This window comes from Thalassophryne amazonica, chromosome 2, assembly GCF_902500255.1.
Source record: "Thalassophryne amazonica chromosome 2, fThaAma1.1, whole genome shotgun sequence".
Taxonomy (NCBI): Eukaryota; Metazoa; Chordata; class Actinopteri; order Batrachoidiformes; family Batrachoididae; genus Thalassophryne; species Thalassophryne amazonica.
In genome coordinates, this window is record NC_047104.1 from 131,776,798 (window position 1) to 131,799,091 (window position 22,294).

Genomic DNA, 22,294 nt, shown 5'->3' on the forward strand with positions numbered 1-22,294 from the left:
CACCAATTTGTGGTGACAAGTTTGTGATGTTCATGGACAGGATTTCAAGGTGTAGTCAGGGACTGGAGAGTGTCCACTTAGGTGACACCAGAGGTGCATCTCTGCTTTTTGCAGATGATGTGGCTCCATTGGCTTCATCAGGCGGTGACATTCAATGTGCACTGAGCAGGTTTGAGGCCGATTGTGAAGCGAGATGAGAATCAGTACCTTCAAAGTTGGGACCATGGTCTTCTGTCAGAAAACGGTGTATTGTCCCCTCTGGATCAAGGGAGAGGTATTGCCCCAAGTGGAGGAGTTAAAGTATCTCAGGGTCTTATTCACGGTTGGGGGTAAGCTGAAGCGTGAGATTGATAGATTGATTGGGGAGGCATCTGATGTTTAACGTAGGGATGGGTATAGATTAAAATTACAAGAATCAATTCGATCCAGAATTAAGAATCAGAATCGATTATTTCTATTCAATCCAATATTGATTTGGATTCATGTTATTAAAACCGTTTTTTTGAGCGTTACCTGATTGTCTAGTTATGCAACATAATATTACTATTATATTGACATTTGACAGCAAATTAATTGGTAGTTAAGAATGTCCAGAGATCAAGGCTCCAGTGACCAATTTCACATTTAGTTACTGTAAGACTTAATAAAATGTTGATACAGAAAACCTGTAAAGCCTATTTTTAGTACACAGAAAATTCACAGGCGGTATTGATAACGAATTCGATAAGGAATTGGATCGATAAGCAGAATCGATAATGGCATCGATAAAATCTTCAATACCCATCCCTAGTGGTAATATTGTGCGTTCCTCCTGTGTCACCTTCCAGACTGCTGTAGCTTCATAACCACCCTCAAGAACATTTTTCCTTGTTCTGGCTCCTGTTTTCTCTGTTCTGTCCCAGCTTCTTGGTCATTTTTCCGTCCCATTCCACTGTCCATCTCTGTCTGCGCCCTTCTCTTGTGTCTGTCCTGAGTTGTGTTCATGCAGACCTTTTGGCTGCATGTGTGGCAGTTGAATGTTTCTAGCCAAAGCGTCTAACAGCCTATGGCATTAATGAGGTCTTTTTTTTATGTTATTTATTTTAAATTTGCTAGTTTCAAGTGACTGACTAAAGAAGATGCAATTTTGTAATCAACATTTGTGAGTTGTCAGTTGTTAATTTTAGATTTGGGTTCCAGATAACTGTTGGATCAGCTGCAGAACTCACTGGCTCGGCTGCAGGTCCTCGATGGCGATCAGCACTCCTTTCTCATGGAGGCGAGAGGCGGTGTATTTCTGGGAAACCTGCTTACTCTTCTTGGTCTTGGTGTCACCTGGTTTCTTTGACAATCTAAACAGAGAGAGTCAATTTTTCAAAACGCCATCAATCTGACAACAAAATAGTCTTCCAACTCAGCATTTTAACCCGGAATACTTCACTTATTTCTCATGGTAATGTGAGTAATTCTCTACAACAGTCATTCTCCCTTGGACATCTTTCATACAAAGGCTGTGCATAGTGAGCATATAGGGAGGTCCAGCTCTGTGATCAAATAAACACTCCAGGACAAAATATAGAACCACCTCCAAAACATGGAAATATGGCAAGTTCTGGAAAACTTTCAGAGCAGTATTGAAGTATAAATGATAGGTGTGTTACACATTTATCTCCACTCACTTGCCCTTGCTGGCCAGGTTGTCCATGCACGTCTTGATATACTGATTATAATAATCAACCTGCACATTGTAAAACTTGGTCTTAGAATTCAGGGCAGCATTGGTCTGCTGAAGTTTCACCAGCTCAGCTTTCCTCCGCTGACGATACCGTCTCTGATTTCTGATGTCCTGCAGCACATGCATGAACACACGTCATATTACAGACACACAGATAGAGGGAAAGAGAGCAGAGGTCGTGGCTGCAGCCACAGATGGTCAGTGTGAGAGCTATATTCATACCTTGGATATGTCGTTGATGAGGTCCTGATAGCGGCTCTCCGGGTGAACCTTCCCCAGCTCTGCCAACCTCTGCAGATTGCTCTTGATCTTGTCCTTCTTCCCCTGCAGCGTCAGGCTGTCATCCACCACCGGTTTGACCTGCTTCATCTTCTCTGGAGTCTTGGCATCTCGGATGGCTCTCCTCTGCATGGCACGCTGGTACTCTGCTTCCTGTAAACAAAAACACCTCATAGGTTCAAGCTGAGCATAAACCTATATAAAGCATGATACATCTTTTGAGGTCATGAAGACTTTTTTTTTTTTTTTTTAATTCTGACAGTTCACCCTTCCACTGCCTTCACTAGAAGTGGCTCTGAAACTGCACGGCTTTAACCTTCTTAATTCTCCTCAGTGAGCTTCACATTATTTGTTGAGGGAGCCAACCAGTGTCTGACCTGCTCTGGGCTGGCTGATGTCTCCAGAATCTCAGTCAGAGTTTCTCCAGTCTGGAACCGGATCACATCCACAATGAGCCTCTTGGTGCTGGAAGGAGACAGAAACATGTACAACTTCATGAAAAAGGATTTAGTTTAGGTATTGAGGCAGAGTAATTACAGAACATACACTTTTATCCTTTATTAAATGTACATACACACATATACGTACATTTAATGCAGGAGTGATGTATATTAGATGAAATGAAGATGACCACAAAAAACATGAAACAGCTTTGGTTCATACTCTGCAATCAAATACAAGTAAATGTCAGAACCACTGCAGGTTTTTTTAATTTGCATTTTCCAATTATGTGAGGGAATATATATATATATATATATATATACATACACATACACTGAGGTAAATAAGTATTTGATCCACTGTCAATTTTGCAAGTTTTGTCCACCTACAAAGAATGGAGACGTCTGTAATTTTTATTGTAGGCACATTTCAACTGTGTTCGACAGAATAACCCCCCCCCCCCCCCAAAAAAACACTAATTTCATTCATGTAATCTTTGTGACTGTGGTCCCAGCTCTCTTCAGGTCACTGAACAGGTCTTTCCGTGTAGTTCTGGGCTTTCTCAGAATCATTCTTACTTACCCCACAAGGCAAAATCTTGCATAGAGCCCCAGACCGAGGAAGATTGACTGTCATCTTGTGTTTCTTCCATTTTCTAATAATTACACCAACAGTTGTTGCCTTCTCACCAAGCTGCTTGGCGATTTTCCTTTGGCCCACCCCAGCCTTGTGCAGGTCTACAGTTTTGTCCATGGTGTCCTTAGCCAGCTCTTCAGTCTTGGTCATGGCGGATAGGTTGGAGTGTGATTGACTGTGTGTGTGTGGACAGGTGTCATATATATATATATATATATATATATATATATATATATGAATGCTGGATTTCAGGCGAGTTTGCGTTGATCTGAAAGCATGTCATATTCCTTACTGTTCATGCGCCAGGACATGAAATACCTCTGTTATGCACGTTGCGCCTCCTCACTGTGAGAGAGCAAGCAGGCAAGTGAATGATCTTTTTCTTAAAGACTGTCCTTTCAAAGGCTTGGCCAATCAGAAGGCCAGAATAAATGACAGCTGCAGGATAAATAAAAACAAATAGAGGGCAAAATGGCAAACAAGCATGCAGACAGCGGGAATTCGGCCTGATCTCTGCTCAAAGTTTTGAACATTTTTCTGACGAACCCAGTGGACAACAGCTGACAAAGAACTAATTTTGTAGATGGAAAAAGGAAGGACTTAGACAAAAACAAACACAAATGTACAGTATCTGTTCTTCATACGTTTCCTCAGTCAGTCACAGTGTCACTGGGGCTTTAAGCTACAACATCTCTTACTTGAGCAAGAGGGTCCTTGCGTCCACCTCTGCATTGGCCTCATCGGGGACATCAAATTTATTGGTGAGTGTCAATGAAACCTCAGTTTTCCCCATCAGCTCTTTGTTGGGGTCATCAGGAGGGAGAGGATTTTCACCTGAGCATGACAAGAGATACGCAAGTCAAAACAAACAAGGAGCTCAAATTGTTCTCATAAATTACTGTTTTACATGTTCTTCTGTAATATAACATGGTGTTCAAAAAATAAATTACAGATTCATCGTCATTGGGTTGGGCCATTTTGTTCTGGCAATGTCAGTGGACGGTGCGTTCTGGGATCACCTGGGGGCAAACAACAACGGCAACGCCAGACTTCACTCAGTTCACTATGGAACGGTGACCACATGAATTTCCTACTTGTGGATAATAAAGACTACCTTGACAACAAATAATCCTTAAGAGAACGCAATGTCCCCATCCAGTTTTAGCAATATGGGTCACTACTGTGATTAATAGGTTCTCTCACCAGATGATGATCCAATCAGTGGTAACGTTTTTAAACACAGACCTAGAAACTAGAATAATTTCTGGCATCATATCCTCATAGAGAGATCTGAGGTGCAGTTGTGAGCATAGTCTCTGATGAAGGTAAAACTTCACAATGGCGCTAGCAAAGGAAGCTAACATGTAAGGTGGCTAATCCAGGTGCAACTTTCTATGGATGGCTGTATTCCTTCATGTACTGCTGATAGGGCAAGCACAGCTCATGAACCCCTTTGGCACGCTCACCTAAAACACTTTAGGTGCAACTCTAGATGGGGACATTGCATTCTCTTAAGTTGTTCCACTGTGAAATGAGTGAAGTTTGGAGTTGCCATTGTTTGCCCCAAGGCAATCCCAGCATGCACAATGTACTGACACTGCCAGAACCAGATGGCACCAACCCTTATAAAGGACTATGGGGGATTAATGAAGGAAAAAAAAAAACTCCAAGATGTTTACTCTAACTATATTTGACATATTAAAAAAGGTTCCCTTGCTGGTCAATAGCCATGTGGTCCTGCTGCCATGTTCTATACCAAGAACATGGAAGGATTTTGGATCTTTAATATAATTCCTTTTACAGCATGAAGTAGCAGAAAAATTACACAAAATCACCATAAACGTAAACAACAAATAAATGCAAAACAAGTGCATCCCTTCACTCACCTATGAGGGACTCTACAGTGGGAACATCTCCTAGATCATCCAGTAGCTCATGGATGGGATCATTGTGCTCTGGAGCGATGGCATCCTGATGGTCAAGCAGCAGCTGACAGGGAAGAAGTAATCAATGTCAACAAGATTTGTTCAATATCAACAGGATCAGATGACTGGTGAAAGAGACGCAATTCCAAGAACTCTGCCCAAACGTTGGCTGTTCTATTCAAGTGGGAAGCACCTGCTGCAACTGGTGTACGGCTGATGATAAAAATCCCAAGTGAAGAGAAGATTGAAAGACTTGCACAACCCTTTAGTGAACCCTGAGCCGGGTGTAAAATAAACTGTCAATCTGTTCAACAAAATAGTTCAACATAGGGTTTCTCTTACAATTTCCTCTTTCATGAAGAGCAAATAGCTCTCGTAGTGGATAAATAGCTGGTCTAACGGAGCTGGGTCTGAACCTCGTTTACACTACTTGTCTGCATCCTTGGACAAAACACTTAATGTGCATTATCTCAGTCCATCAAACTGTAAAAATGGACCGTGGCTGGGGAAGTAAATGTTAGGCATTGTTGTAAAGCACTTTCAGCATCTGCTAGATGGAAAAGTATTACAGAAATGTAGTCCTTCTTCCTCTTGAGTCATTAAAATTTATTCATCCAGAGAACTGTTAGGCGTGCACTCCCTGATAATTCAATTCACTTCCATTTATTCATGTCGTGCCTCAAGGCACTTCACATAGGTAACAGTCTAACCTTACCAACCCTGACATATGAAAAGCATTCTGAGGGTTCTTTAAGAGCAATGACAGAACCACATAAGTGGCATCTTTGTCCTTCATGTAAAAGACACATGGTTTTGGACAGAGCCTAGATGGTTTAAGAGTGCATGTAAAAAATGGTGTTACCAACCCTGCTATGTGTACCTGCTTCAACCACAGAGGATTAGTTAAGCCTGGTGTTTCTGGGCTTGAGTGTCCGAGCTCACATTACTTATTTAATCAGCAGTAGTTGGATCATGGAGAATCAGAAACCATCCACACCAGGTGATTTTTCAGGAACACAGTTGGTGACCTCTGATGTCAAAGACACCATCTGGAACAGGAACAGCCTTCCCTCAAATGCTAGGGGCTGACTAAATTCTCTGCCAGATTCTCTGAGGTTCTTTCATTGCACCCCATAGAGGAGCACACCCCATGAGCCTCTGGAGATGAGAAGACTAACTCAATAGAAGCTTCTGTTGAACAGACTGACCTTGACTGATTTACAATAGACTTTCTCCATGTAAGGGTATATGTTATGGATAATAAATACATCATCTTCCTTCGTTTTGTAAAACTAAAGAAATAATTTGGACTTGTGGAAAAACATCTTGAAAGCCAATAAGTAGTCTAAGCTATGAGATATTTCAAGGAAAAGTTGTTCAACCAGTCCAGATCTCAGAAATTCATCTTCCAGGTTTGTTTTCATGTTCAACAACATCGCTTTTCCTACTCCAATCCACTTTGTCCTTAAACTGCATATGCAGATAATGTCACATATAAAATACAGTTTTCTGGTATGATGCTAGAATGCAAGAAAAATGTTTCTTCACGTTTTGCTACCAAGTAGCATACTGTTAATATGCAGAACATTAGCTATTGCTATACAATATGATAATTCATGTTTCCTATGGTAAATAAACTAGACCTCATACTGTTTGTTCACCATAACCATCATCAGCTTCATACCTGGCTATGCTCTGATCACCACCAGCAAACGCTCATGAACATATTAACCCTCTACCCTTCTTTTGTGTTTACTCACAGGAAGCAGCGTCTCTCTTCATTGCTAGCGAAAGTGAAGTCTGAATTTGTTAAAGGTTGAATACATTAAAAAAAGGACGAGGACTGGGTGAGTCTTTCTGAAGTCTATGGGATAAGTGTGGTTTGGGACTTCCATAATTACAATTTTTTTTAAATGCTGGTTAAGTGAAGGTGATGAAATTTAAACCATTTGGTTGTGTTGAGCTCTGTAGGCCACTGCAGAAACCAGAGTGACTTGAGAAAGAACGACTGACGTGGGCAGTGTTTGAACTCACTGTGTGAGTGTTGATAATCTCTCCAATAGAGATGTAGATGACAGGTTTGGTGACTGTGACCAAGTCAGAGTACTGATCCACGTTGAACTTATCTTCAAGTGAGGGAACGTCACATGCTGCCAGGAAGAAACGCCTGTCATGCAAAATGGATACATAAAATTAGAGCAACAGAAAAAAAAAGGAAGCAGCAAAGAATCTAACATTATGTTCCGGTGAACAAGGTTCGATTTAGGGTTTGGAAATTTGAAAACCCTGTGGATTTGGGTAAAAATAAATGAATAGATAAAATTGGAATTTCCTTATTCGAAGAAGTCCCCCTTCAGTCAACTGATTTTGATGTTCAAATGCAATGCACAATCAAATACAACCTATTTTTAAACTTTCCTGCATGGTATGCACAGCTTATTACTATTATTTTCCACTTCTAATTTTTATACTAAGCTGCTGCAATGTCTTGGTATGTTAGGATGCTGTGGCAGCTTTTCTAAAAAGTTGCAATGCAAAAGTGAGTTTTTTTTTTTTTTTGCAACAAAAGTATAGGAACAAATGATCATTGCAAAAATACAACCCCTGGCAAAAATTATGGAATCACCGGCCTCAGAGGATGTTCATTCAGTTGTTTAATTTTGTAGAAAAAAAGCAGATCACAGACATGACACAAAACTAAAGTCATTTCAAATGGCAACTTTCTGGCTTTAAGAAACACTATAAGAAATCAAGAAAAAAAAGATTGTGGCAGTCAGTAACGGTTACTTTTTTAGACCAAGCAGAGGAAAAAAATATGGAATCACTCAATTCTGAGGAAAAAATTATGGAATCACCCTGTAAATTTTCATCCCCAAAACTAACACCTGCATCAAATCACATCTGCTCGTTAGTCTGCATCTAAAAAGGAGTGAACACACCTTGGAGAACTGTTGCACCAAGTGGACTGACATGAATCATGGCTCCAACACAAGAGATGTCAATTGAAACAAAGGAGAGGATTATCAAACTCTTAAAACAGAGTAAATCATCACGCAATGTTGCAAAAGATGTTGGTTGTTCACAGTCAGCTGTGTCTAAACTCTGGACCAAATACAAACAACATGGGAAGGTTGTTAAAGGCAAACATACTGGTAGACCAAGGAAGACATCAAAGCGTCAAGACAGAAAACTTAAAGCAATATGTCTCAAAAATCGAAAAATGTACAACAAAACAAATGAGGAATGAATGGGAGGAAACTGGAGTCAACGTCTGTGACCGAACTGTAAGAAACCGCCTAAAGGAAATGGGATTTACATACAGAAAAGCTAAACAAAAGGCATCATTAACACCTAAACAGAAAAAAAAACAAGGTTACAATGGGCTAAGGAAAAGCAATTGTGGACTGTGGATGACTGGATGAAAGTCATATTCAGTGATGAATCTCAAATCTGCATTGGGCAAGGTGATGATGCTGGAACTTTTGTTTGGTGCCTTTCCAATGAGATTTATAAAGATGACTGCCTGAAGAGAACATGTAAATTTCCACACTCGATGATATGGGGCTGCATGTCAGGTAAAGGCACTGGGGAGATGGCTGTCATTACATCATCAATAAATGCACAAGTTTATGTTGATATTTTGGACAATTGAAAGGATGTTTGGGGATGATGAAATCATTTTTCAAGATGATAATGCATCTTGCCAAAGAGCAAAAACTGCAAAAACATTCCTTGCAAAAAGACACATAGGGTCAATGTCATGGCATAGGGTCAGTGTCAATGAGCAGATCTGATTTGATGCAGGTGTTAATTTGGGGGATGAAAATTTACAGGGTGATTCCATAATTTTTTCCTCAGAATTGAGTAATTCCATATTTTTTTCCTCTGCTTGGTCTAATAAAGTAACCGTTACTGACTGCCACAATCTTTTTTTCTTGATTTCTTATAGTGTTTCTTAAAGCCAGAAAGTTGCCATTTGAAATGACTTTAGTTTTGTGTCATGTCTGTGATCTACTTTTTTTCTACAAAATTAAACAATTGAATGAACATCCTCTGAGGCCGGTGATTCCATAATTTTTGCCAGGGGTTGTAGTTGCAATCATTATTATTAAGGGTCAACTGCCTGATTGTGGTGATATTAAACATTTTTAGTTATTGGTAGCTGTTATTTTTAAAGCACATTAACTGGTTAAACATAAAAATGGGGGAAAAATGCCATTCCCCTTTGTCTTCAGATAACTGTAGTGTAACTGTAGTGTGTGTAGTGAGTGTATTTATTCGAGGTCGTTTACTTTCCCATATGAATCTTGACATGCACTTATTCCATTTAGAGAATTGATCTTTTGTTATAATAAGCATACATAAGAACACATAACAGATGTGGCAAGATGTTCATTTTTAACCACATTTATCCTGTCATTTTATCCCAGTGGATAAGTGAACAATCTGTCAACATCTTCTCTTATGTTCTGTCAATATAGCCATAGTTACTTTTATATAGTTTGAAAAGGACTTTATAGTTTTGCTTATACCCAAATATTTAATTGATTTTGCATCCCAGTTTGTTTTCCATTCCCTAAATTTTTCTGTGAAGGCTCTCAGTTGTCCAGGTGGTTTCCATAGTAGAGAAGCTTAAATCTGCGTGGTCTGCGGTTGTGAGACTGGTTGGATGTACTGCCAAATTCTCTGAAACACCTTTGGAGACGGCTTATGGTAGAGAAATGAACATTCAATACACGATCAACAGCTCTGGTTGACATTCCTGCTGTCAGCATGCCAATTGCACGCTTCCTCAAATCTTGCGACATCTGTGGCATTGTGCTGTGTGATAAAACCACCTTTCAGAGTGGCCTTTTATTATGGACAGTCTAAGGCACACCTGTGCACTAATCATGGTGTCTAATCAGCATCTTGATATGGCACACCTGTGAGGTGGGATGGATTATCTCAGCAAAGGAGAAGTGCTCACTATCACAGATTTAGACTGGTTTGTGAACAATATTTGAGGGAAATGGTGATATTGTGTATGTGGAAAAAGTTTTAGATCTTTGAGTTCATCTCATACAAAATGGGAGCAAAACCAAAAGTGTTGCGTTTATATTTTTGTTGAGTGTACTTTAAGGAATTCGCTGCATTATTTAAGTAGATCATAGTATCATCTGCAAAAGAAAAAGAAGAAAAAAAAAAAACTTATTACAGGAGCAACTAGGGGATTAAGGACCTTGCCCAAGGGCCCTGATGCTGGGCAGACACTGTACAATATATTCAATCAGCTCAAGCTCAAACTGTACGACAAAACCACAGGGTGTAAAAGTTCAGAGCACACGATTTATGTTCTCACACTATACGGCCTGATGCTTTGATGCAATCCGACTACTCACATTGTATGTTCAAAGACCACACGTCGGACTCGTGTTTCTGGAAGCAAACCATAAACAGAAGCTGCTCTCTCGCAAAGAGATGATCACTGTTTATGATCTCTCCAATTCGGCATCGGCGCTTCCACATGCGCAGCGCGAGAGGTTGGGGTAAATCGGTTCGTAGATGCATGTAGCGCTGCGTCAACAGGTTTGATATTCATCCGACCATACGACTGCCAATGGGGAGGTGGTCATGAGAGGTTAAATGCACTCGTACAGTGTACACCCAGCTTTAGTGATTTTCTGGTCAGGCTGGCATTTGAACCAAGGATCCTGTGGCCTCAAGCCTAACGCTTAACCACTAGACCACCATCACTTCCCCTATATTGAATCAAAATTTTTCCAAAGTTAAATATAGAAATTCTCAATTGACTATCAAATGCTTTTTCTGCATCTAAATTAATTAAAGCCACTGGTATGTAATCTTTCAGTATTTTATATATGATACGCAATGTTTTACTTATGTTGGCTTGTGTTTGTACAAACCCACTTTGATCCTTGCCTTTCAAGTCTGGTATAAATGTTTGTAGTTTATTTGTTATAACTGAGGTGTATATTTTCTAATCGACATTTAATATGGAATCAGTCTGTAGTTTTGACAATATTCTTTGTCTCTTAATGGTTTTGGGATTACAGTAATTATTGCTTCCTTCTTTGGGGGGGAATATGATTTTTTTTTTTTTTTTAACTCATAATCCAGTTAGTAGTAGTGTGTAATTGTAATAGTGGTATCAGTTCTTCACCAAACATGTTGTACCACTGAAGGGAAACCATCACTTTCAAGTTTTCCTATTGCTTTCTGAATTTCATCCATTATCATTATTTGTTCATTTAGTTTTTTTTGAGGGTAGGTCCAAGGAGTCGAAGAAAGTCTTAATATCATTCTGATCTGAAGATGGTGACTGAGTATAAAGTTCCTTGTAGCAGTCTAAAAAAATCTTTTCAATTTCTTTTGGTTCATATGTAAACTGGTTTGTTTTGAGGTTGTGTATTTTAGTGACTGTATTTCCTGCCCGTTTCTGTAAACCTCTCACCAACAGTTTCATTGCTTTGGGCCATGCTTCATAATAATTTTGTTTTAAATATCTTGTTTTCGCTTCTGCTTCATATTGGAGTAAAGTAATAATTTCCTTTCTCACCTTGTTCATTTGTTGTATTTTTGGATCAGTTTTTCCTTTTCTATTTGCCCTTTAATCTAAATTTACTGCATATTTCTGCAATTATAAACATCTGACCTGAACTTTTGGTAGGAGGCGCTGAGATACTCATTGATGGGATTGAGATGTGCATTGTCTCCCAGAAACATCTTATTGGAGGCAGCATGCTGGAGCATCTTGGCAACAGAGCCAAGGTTTCTTCGTTGCTCTGTGGTGAGTTGACCCCCCGCTGATACCTCAATGATGTCAAAGGCATCAGGTGCGACGATCGCTGGGTTCATATAACGGTAATACAACAGGTTTCCCACAATCTGAAAGCAAAAATGAAGTCGTTAAATAATTTGTAGGTATAAAACAGAGTTAATCTCGACATACAGGGTGAACACAAAAACACTCCTTGGTTTCAAATATGTACAGTAGTGTTCAGAATAATACTAGTGCTATGTGACTAAAAAGTTTAATCCAGGTTTTGAGTATATTTCTTACTGTTGCATGGGAAACAAGGTACCAGTAGATTCAGTAGATTCTCACAAATCCAACAAGACCAAGCATTCATGATACGCACACTCTTAAGACTATGAAATTGGACTATTAGTAAAAAAGTAGAAAAGGGGGTGTTCACAATAATAGTAGTGTGGCATTCAGTCACTGAGTTCGTCAATTTTGTGGAACAAACAGGTGTGAATCAGGTGTCCCCTATGTAAGGATGAAGCCAGCACCTGTTGAACATGCTTTTCTCTTTGAAAGCCTGAGGAAAATGGGATGTTCAAGACAGAAGAACAGCGTAGTTTGATTAAAAAGTTGATTGGAGAGGGGAAAACTTATATGCAGGTGCAAAAAGTATAGGCTGTTCATCTACAATGATCTCCAATGCTTTAAAATGAACAACAACAAAGAAAAAAAAAAACAGACGTGTGGAAGAAAACGGAAAACAACCATCAAAATGGATAGAAGAATAACCAGAATGGCAAAGGGTCACCCATTGATCAGCTCCAGGATGATCAAAGACAGTCTGGAGTTACCTGTAAGTGCTGTGACAGTTAGAAGACACCCGTGTGAAGCTAATTTATTTGCAAGAATCCCCTGCAAAGTCCCTCAAATAAAAGACGTGCAGAAGAGGTTACAATTTGCCAAAGAACACATCAACTGGCCTAAAGAGAAATGGAGGAATATTTTGTGGACTGATGAGAGTAAAATTGTTCTTTTTGGGTCCAAGGGCTGCAGACAGTTTGTGAGACGACCCCCAAACTCTGAATTCAAGCCACAGTTGACAGTGAAGACAGTGAAGCATGGTGGTGCAAGCATCATGATATGGGCATGTTTCTCCTACTATGGTGTTGGGCCTATATATCGCATACCAGGTATCATGGATCAGTTTGGATATGTCAAAATACTTGAAGAGGTCATGTTGCCTTATGCTGAAGAGGACATGCCCTTGAAATGGGTGTTTCAACAAGACAATGACCCCAAGCACACTAGTAAACGAGCAAAATCTTGGTTTCAAACCAATAAAATTAATGCCTGCTAAAAAAGCAGTATGAACATAATAGTTTTGAGTTTGTAGCATCAACATTAACAGCAGATGCTACTATTATTGTGAACACCCTCTTTTCTACTTTTTTCTTACTAATAGCCCAATTTCATAGCCTCAAGAGTGTGCATATCATGAATACTTGGTCTTGTTGGATTTGTGAGAATCTACTGAATCTACTGGTACCTTGTTTCCCATGTAACAATAAGAAATATACTCAAAACCTGGATTAATCTTTTTAGTCACATAGCACTGCTATAATTCCGAACACTACTGCATAATATCAAAAGTCACATGAATAATTTTACAATTTTGGGATCAACAGTTGCAGAAACTCATCAAGTTTTTTGCAGATTATTATTCTTCAGAATTGTAAAATTATTCATGTGATTTTTGATATTGTAAATAGAATAGAATAATTCTTTATTGTCCACCGATGTGGAAAATTGTCTTTGGCTCACCAGCACAAAAAAGACAAAAAAAAAAACAGTCATAAAACATTCATACAAACACACGAATAAAACAAAAATAAGATACATAAAATACATAGAAGTAAAAGAAGAAATATTTGAAACCATGGAGTGTTTTTGTGTTCACCCTGTACATCCATGTTTCATATGTCCTACAGATCTCAGTGTTCGGTGCATTTAAAGAATTAGTTACCTATAAAACATTTTTACTTAACACTGAAACCATCCACAGCTAAACCATCACAATTTAGAGCTTTGATATGGACAAACTCTTCCATCAAAACCAAATTAGGACCATTTCACCTGTGAGTAACAACACTTTCATAACTATACTTTGTTTGATTGATTCAGAACCACAATCTGAATGCATGTACACACATCCTCACATGAAAAAACACAAACTATCAGAAAAACGGACCACAGTCCCACCGAAACACACCAAACAGGGTTGGTGTGCAAGCATGTGAAAGGACAGCACCCTGGTGGTTTGAGAAGCCTAGACACACATACAGATGTCCTACTGTCCTCCACACTGTTAAGTGGAACTCTATCACTGCAATGGACTGGCTTATAAATGAGTACGAGTCTAACATTTGTATATATATTTGGACCTTGACGAAGAGATCTAATGATTTTTCTGTCTGACGGAGATACCTCTCTAACTTCAAGACCATCATTTAATACTGAACAAACCAAATCATGATTCAATTTTGTCCTCTGACAGATCGGCTGTTTGGGTTGAGGCAGCTTTCACTCCTTTTAGAATCCATTTAAGTCTGAACCAGTGGCATAAAAACACATCATACCTTGAGCAGCTCATCCTCTGTAGCATCAGGAAACTTTTCATGCAGGGTGTCTTTCAGTACTTTAGAGATGATCCGCATCCCATACCTGACACAGAATGTGACATGTGGAAAGATTGAGACAGAAATGTTCAAATTCTTGGTCTGAAAACAGCTCGGTACAAAAATGTGATATATGCAAACAGTGAATATTTCAGCGAGAAACCCACGGAATTTTATCCACAGAGACGATTATAGCAGACAGGAATTTGTCAGTGACCGTCTTCATGTTTTTGATTGATGCTTCCAGTCTCGTCCTCACTTCCTCGTGGGCCATAGCCTGCTCAGGAGTTACGTCATAAGGCAGCTTACTGTTGGCAACAACAGTGGAGAACGCATGTGGATAATCATATTGCCACCTCCTGTAAAAACACAATAAAATAAGTTATCTGAAGCTCACCTGGCTTCTCCAGTCTGTGTCTCCATCTGGTTGACCCAGCTCTTATAGATGTCCACGGGGTCGGTCTTGATATTTAGCGTCTTATCGTCCATGATCTCTTTGACAACTGGTGCCAGGATTTGCCGTAATGCATTCTGGCCTCGTGCACCACGATGGAAACTAACTACCATCTTGATAACCGTTGGGTTTCCTGTGACAACCTCCTTCATCTGGTCCACCTTCGACCTGCCCACAGTTTAGGACTGTACTCACGACCACATAAACAGGTGCAGAATAACTTAATTGTGAAGTAAATTGGGTATCGTTCTTACTTTATCTCCTCCTGAAGGGCAGTTTTGAAGAGTTTGAGGAGCAGGTACTCCTCTCGCTGATTAGAGGCGTAGTTATACAGGGTGAAGATCACAGAATCCATGAACTTTGTGGATTTATTCTGTGGCATCTGGAAGATAAGCTTGGCAAGATATGTGGGGTTGGTCTAAAAGGAAGAAGGAAAAAAGTGTTGTTAAAATGATCTGTCTTGTGATCAACACAACCAAGAGTCATAACAGGTTTTCTATTCAAAAATCATGTTTCTAAGGAGATCCCAATTAAAAAAAATAAATCAGCACGAGAAAACTCACATGATTATATAATACCGTACACATTACCCCATACAGGACCCAGCTGAAAACTATAACGTGCAATCTTCATAATAGTGTTAACAGTAGTGTTGCCACAGTTACTTTTAAAAGTTACTTTATTAGTTACATGATTTACTTTATCCAGTTACTTTATTAGCGTCTGCCAACAACTTTTAACTAATAAGATAAGTAATCTAACTTGGTTACTCTTAAGTTTGAGTAATCACCAAAGTCACTAATCAGCATTAGGGCTCTCCACTTGGTTCAAAATGCTGCAGCCAAGAGTTTTGACACAAAGCAGAACGTTTGACCACATTACACGCATTCTGGCATCCCTTCACTGGCTTCCTGTCCCAGTGAGATCAGATTTTAAGGTTCTGCTACTAGCCTATAAAATTATTCATGGACTGGCACCTCCCTACCTAGCTGACCTAATTAAACCTTACGTACCGGCCCGGGCTTTACGTTCTCAGGGTGCAGGACTACTTTGTGTCCCTAGGGTGAATAAGACGTCTGCGGGTCACAGAGCTTTCTCTTATCGTGCCCCTGTTTTGTGGAATGGTCTCCCTGTGTCAATAAAACAATCAGATTCTATAGAGACTTTCAAGTCCAGACTTAAGACGCACTTCTTTTCCCTTTCATATGGCTAGCATACTGGTACAGTTTTGTTTTAAGCTTTTTACTCTTTTTACTACGCTTTTTACTAATTCATGTTATTAGTAATTGGAGCGGGCTGCGGCCTCAACTTTACCTAAATTCTGGATCTTTTAGTGAAGCTTAGGGCTAGCGGCCGGCGATCACTTTAGTATTTCTTCTGTTCTTCTTGTTGATTAATGCTGACAAATTATACAGTATTTTTTGTCTTTCTGATGCCTGATTCTGTTTTCTCTCTGTTTAAGGTGCAGCTCCATCCAGAGATGGGAGTTGTATTTGTATTGGCGACCCTCCTGTCCTGTGCACCAACAGCAATTCTTGTATATTCGTCCGTAAATTGTTCTGTGAATTGTTCTGTAATTTATGTTTGTAGCATGGCCCAAGCAGAGGGTCCCCCTTTGAGTCTGGTCTGCTTGAGGTTTCTTCCTCAGAGGGAGTTTTTCCTTACCACTGTTGCTCTGGGGGTTGGTAAGGTTGGACCTTATCTGTGTGAAGCGCCTTGAGGCAACTCTGTTGTGATTTGGCGCTATATAAAGGAAAATAAACTGAAATTAAATTGAATTGAGGAAAGTAACTCTGTTACTTTTCTGAGTAGTAAATCTTGAAAATAACCAAGTTAGATTACTAGTTACTTTATCAGTTACATTCAGCAGCTGCCAACAAGTTGTCCATAGCTGCTAATGAAGTAACTGTAAAATGTAACTGTTAAAAGTAAACAAAGTAACTTTTCAAAGTAACTGTGGCAACACTGGTTAAGTTACATTAAACACTTTCTGTATTTCTTCAGACTGTTATCTAACAGCATTTCTTTTTGAACAGTGCCTACAAAACCTTTGCCTGTTTCTTCACCTGTCACAGCTTAACGTGTGAGAGTGGCAGCCACACTCCACGACGGAACATGTGATGTGCGGCCATAGAAAAGCTAACATTTTTGAACTTTTGCAGCACGAACAGGAACAAACTGGATTATGGACTATGCCAGTATATCAATGGTGAGTGCCAAATTCTAGAACATTTACTGAAAAAACACTTTAATGCACAAGGTTTAGCTTAATTCTTTTCCTGTTACTACAAAGTGTTTGGTGCCCATTTCTCCATACAATGTCAAGTTGCACCTGGAAATGCATCTGGCATAAAACTTGCACCAAATCAACATGCAGAGCCACCTCAGCTCTGCTGTGGTGACCCAGACTAAAAACAAGCCGAAGGGACCTGCTTACATAAAACTGTTTGGTAAGCAGTCAGTCATTCTACCTCCTCCAATAGAGAAATCGGGATGTTTGATCAGCCTAATGGGAAAGAACTGAGACAGATATGTTCTCATGGTACCTGTAAGAGGTAGAAGAGGTACTGGTAAGCTTCCAGTTTCACCCTCTTCTCTTTGCTGAGTGCCTTCAGGCCTCCTTTCTGCTTGTTCATCATCATCAGGTTTGACAGCTGTCCTTTGTTCTTCTTAGTTAGTTTCTTACTATGGGACACCACCTCCTGTAAGGTGATCTTGTTCTTCACCAGCAGGCCGATCTTGATGTCCATCAGGTTCAGATCATTCTCCAGCTGTTGATTGGAGCGAATGTTGGTAACAACCTCCTCACGGAGCCGCATCAGTTCCAGCTCCTCCTGGAAGTCCTGGTCACTGTGGTCCAACAGGTGAACAAACTTCCTCACCACTGCCATTGGTGGATCTTCAGCATTGACTTTAAAGGAAGCCCAAAGTTTAAAGTGAAAATGTGACAATATCACAGGTGTTTAACAATTAATCTATGTTGAGAACGTCTGACTCACTCAGTGTTTTGTAGTCATCTCTGGCCTTGTTGGCTCTAATGAATGCCTGAATCTTCACCACATCATCGATCTGTATCATCAAATAGCAAGAACATAGCTCAATAGTCCACATTATAGACTATAATACAATCATTGAGTGCAACTCAATGGGGAAGTGACTTTACACATTTCAGAGTGTGCTACATGTGCCACCCTTTACGCTTAAACCTGAAAGGACCAGGAATGCATTTAAACAAATGTGTCCAGGGAGATTCATGAACAGTCAACATGCTGTATAATTACAGGGATTAAAGGAAAAACAAAAAAATACGACTCAAATTATTTTCATGAACAAATCAAGCTGTTCACCATCTATCTTTTTACAGAAATCCTTTTGTGATTGCGTCTTTGGGCCCCTTCCCACATAACACGATTGAGGCAGAATGGCACCCGAAGGAGGCGTCAAATGCCACTTGTGAAAAATCAGAGCCACCTCAAGCGCCTCGTACAGCTGTCACAACAACCAATCACACACACCAGTGGCCGAAAGACTGCGAGTGCCGGGTGAGTGCCCATTCGACCTCTCTCTTGGCAGGTGTCAGCAAAATGTCCAGGTGTCGCACACAAACATCTAACACTGCTTGCTGGACAATTAAAAAAGGCGGGGCTATTCGCGCACCCAGCACAAGAGTAGAGAGCAGGCGACCACATTCGACCTGTCTGTGAAAATTGTCTAAGTGCTCCACAAGTGTGGCGTAACCTAGCAACACACGTAGGCGTTTCCCCCCCCCTCCACACACACACACACACACACACACACACACCATGAATCCAACATTGTCAGCTGTGGCTGAGGGCCCCGGAGTCCGGTCGCAGCTGACCGCTGTGTTCTGCAACTCGGTTGGTCGAGCAGGCTGATGTCACTTCCACCACGTAAAATGTAGTTTACATGTAGTTGACATTTACAGACAGAAAGAGTGGAAATTAAATATAACAAATAAGGATAAAATGCGTGAACTCATTCATTTTTGGTTCGCAGATTTTCTTCCGGTTTCTGTCTTTCGTGTTATGTGTAAAGGGGCCATTAGACTTTAAGGTAAAACAAGGTGGAGGAAATATAAAAAACAAAAATGCAAATTGTTGTCCTGCTAAACAGCCATCAAACTTTAGAAGGACTTTAACCTACATATTAGTTAAATACTTGAGGGTAAACACATTTTAAGGGGACAGGTTTTCTACAGCTTTTACTTCATTCAGTACTAATTAAAATCCCAGGCCTGAAGCCAGGATCTGAAATGGGGGGTCTTTTTTGATGAAAGTCGACCTTTGTCGGCAGGGGTTTTTGATGTCCAGCGATGCATTCTGGAGGGTTATTTTTATGACTATTTTCTCACCCTGATCCCCCTCAGTTCAGCTGTACTGCTTAATGTGTGTTGTATTTTCTTTGCACATATTCCTTGCCTTCAACCAAAACTGATATCACAACCTACAGTGGGGCAAAAAATATTTAGTCAGTCCCTGATTCTGCAAGTTCTTCTACTTAGAAAGATGAGAGAGGTCTGTAATTTTCATCATAGGTACACTTCAGGTACTTCAACAACTTTACTTTGTGGGAGACAAAATTAGAAAAAAATTCCAGGAAATCACATTGTAGGCTTTTTAAAGAATTTATTTGTAAATTATGGTGCAAATTAAGTATGTGGTCACCCACAAACAAGCAAGATTTCTGGCTCTCACAGACCTGTAACAACTTCTTTAAGAAGCTCTGTCCTTCACCTGTTACCTGTATTAATGGCATCTGTTTGAACTCGTTATCTGTATAAAAGACACCTATCCACAGCCTCAAACAGTCAGACTCCAAACTCAACCATGGCCAAGACCAAAGAGCTGTCGAAGGACACCAGGAAGAAAATTGTAGATGTGCACCAGGCTGGGAAGAGTGAATCTACAATAGTCAAGCAGGCTGATGTGAATAAATCAACTGTAGGAGCAATTGTAAGAAAATGGAAGACATACAAGACCATTGATAATCTCCCTCGATCTGGGGCTCTACCCAAGATATCATCCTGTGGGGTCAAAATGATCATGAGAACGCCGAGAAAAAATCCCAGAACTACACGGAAGGACCTGATGAATGACCTGCAGAGAGCTGGGAGCAAAGTAAAAGACTACACATTACGCAGAGAGGGACTGCAGTACCAGGCGTGTCCCCCTGCTTAAGCCAGTACGTGTCCAGGCCCGTCTGAAGTTTGCCAGAGAGCATATGGATGATCCAGAAGAGGATTGGGAGAATATCATGTGGTCAGATGAAACCAAAATAGAACTTTTTAGTAAAAACTCAACTAGTCATGTTTGGAGGAAGACAAATGCTGAGTTGCATCCCAAGAACACCATACCTACTGTGAAGCAAGGGTGGAAACATCATGCTTTGGGGCTGTTTTTCTGCAAAGGGGACAGGACAACTGATCTGTGTTAAGGGAAGAATGAACGTGGCCATATATTGTGAGATTTTAAGACAAAACCTCCTTCCTTCAGTGAGAGCATTGAAGATGCAACGTGGCTGGGTCTTCCAGCATGACAATGATCCCAAACACACTGCTCGGGCAACAAAGGAGTGGCTCCGTAAAAAGCATTTCAAAGTCCTGGAGTGGCCAAGCCAGTCTCCAGACCTCAACCCCAAAGAAAATTTGTGGAGGGAGGTGAAAGTCTGTGTTGCCCAGCGACAGCCCCAAAACATCACTGCTCGAGAGGAAATCTGCATGGAGGAATGGGCCAAAATACCAGCGACATTGTGTGCAAACCTGACTTACAGGAAACGTTTGACCTCTGTCACTGCAACAAAGATTATGTTACAAAGTACTGAGTTGAACTTTTGTTATTGACCAAATACTTATTTTCCACCATAATTTACAAATAAATTCTTTAAAAATCCTACAATGTGATTTCCTGGAATTTTTCTTCTCATTTTGTACCTATGATGAAAATTACAGACCTCTCTCATCTTTCTAAGTAGGAGAACTTGCACAATCAGGGACTGAATAAATACTTTTTAACCTCACTATACATGTTTGTTTGATAGGATTACTAACCACGAGAGCCGTAATCATTTTCATATTTTTGCCTTCCCTCATCCTAACTGACATGATTTTAAACTAGAACCCCAAACAGACCCAGTAATGCCCGAGCTTAGACATTACATAAAAAAAGATATTGTTTCACATCCCACTTACGTTATGCAGAAAAGCTAATTTAACTAAACTTAATTTTATATGGCTCATCAATTAAACTTAGTCCAGAAATACAGTAAAATTTAGGCCCAGTGAAATACTGATTTAAAAATTTTAGATTATTATTATCATCATCATTATTACTACAAGTAGTAGTTGGTATGAAAAATGTCTTCTAAAGTGGGCATTTAATTAAGAGGTGTTGTGCCCCCAAAACCCCCATCTGTCTGGATGCACCCCAAGGTTTACAGTCTCTGAGCAGGAACAATAAAAAAAAAATAAATGTATGTATTTATGTGGAAAGCGTGACCTGACTGAGCGGTAAGAAGGTTTTATCAGATCATTTACATCATGCCGTCATCAGGAAGAGATTTTTGGTGTATTTTGAGGGGAAAAAAACAAACAAAAACTGCTTGTTGTTAACACGTTGTGGGTCGAGTTTTTAGTTTAACCACAGCAAGAACACTCAGACATTCAGAGCAGACTGAAAGAAAAAATATGTTTGTAAAACTCTGCCATTTGCTCGCTGTGCGCTGAGAGACATCTACACTCAAACACACCGCCCCTCCGCAGACAGGACACGACTTGCTGCCAGGAGAAAAAACAAAAACTAAACAGACACTCTAAAAATCGACTTTTGAAAGCGGTAAATTTTATATCTTCGTCCAACCTTGATTCTTCGAATGCTGCCTTTTGGCAACCCAACTGACATAACTCCATCATAACGACGGAGAACTTTAATCCCTGTAATTTTGACAAGATAGCAGGGGATTAAATTATTGTGAACACAGATTCTGTTAACATAAAATGGTCAACTGATGTTTTTGCTCTGTGAAATTGAACAAGCTTAGTTTACAGCCTGCAGCTCATTTTATATTCAGCCAAGTATCTTTAAATGCAGTATATTACTTACATGATCATTAAAGTACTTTAATCTGTCTTTATATTTCTTGCGAGCTTGGTACATCCGAATCATTGACTGGATCTGGAAGATGAAGACAACAATCCAAATATTAAATATTTAGAAAATTTAATGGTAATCAGAATATTTAGTTTAGTACACTGCATAGTAATGTTACCTTGACAGCATCTTCACTGTGGGCATTCAGATATTCCTTACGTTCATTAAAGTTCTTCTTCTGTTTGTAACCTTTCCAGTGGGCCTAAGTGAGTGGAGGATAGATTAAAACTCATTGAGCCTTTGAAGTAAAAAAAAA

At 39.8% G+C, this 22,294-nt stretch overlaps 1 protein-coding gene and 1 long non-coding RNA gene across 2 annotated transcripts in view; one reads left to right on the forward strand and one right to left on the reverse strand.

Annotated features, from left to right (window-relative positions):
* The window catches only part of iqgap1 (IQ motif containing GTPase activating protein 1), a 149,492-nt gene that overhangs the window by 1,380 nt on the left and 125,818 nt on the right, over window positions 1-22,294 (reverse strand). The window contains exons 20-35 of the mRNA XM_034193452.1: window positions 22,157-22,240; window positions 21,991-22,062; window positions 17,872-17,941; window positions 17,419-17,783; window positions 15,127-15,290; window positions 14,816-15,040; window positions 14,586-14,726; window positions 14,380-14,464; window positions 11,651-11,883; window positions 7,030-7,162; window positions 4,957-5,059; window positions 3,769-3,904; window positions 2,371-2,458; window positions 1,937-2,146; window positions 1,659-1,825; window positions 1,209-1,331 (exon numbers count right to left, since the gene is read on the reverse strand). Coding sequence (XP_034049343.1) covers window positions 1,209-1,331; window positions 1,659-1,825; window positions 1,937-2,146; window positions 2,371-2,458; window positions 3,769-3,904; window positions 4,957-5,059; window positions 7,030-7,162; window positions 11,651-11,883; window positions 14,380-14,464; window positions 14,586-14,726; window positions 14,816-15,040; window positions 15,127-15,290; window positions 17,419-17,783; window positions 17,872-17,941; window positions 21,991-22,062; window positions 22,157-22,240 — 2,399 coding nt within the window. The remainder of the gene's footprint in view (window positions 1-1,208; window positions 1,332-1,658; window positions 1,826-1,936; window positions 2,147-2,370; window positions 2,459-3,768; window positions 3,905-4,956; window positions 5,060-7,029; window positions 7,163-11,650; window positions 11,884-14,379; window positions 14,465-14,585; window positions 14,727-14,815; window positions 15,041-15,126; window positions 15,291-17,418; window positions 17,784-17,871; window positions 17,942-21,990; window positions 22,063-22,156; window positions 22,241-22,294) is intronic.
* On the forward strand, window positions 598-19,326 carry LOC117530598. The gene is made up of 3 exons (XR_004566408.1): window positions 598-608; window positions 12,740-12,748; window positions 19,187-19,326. It is a non-coding gene; the product is annotated as an uncharacterized LOC117530598 (long non-coding RNA).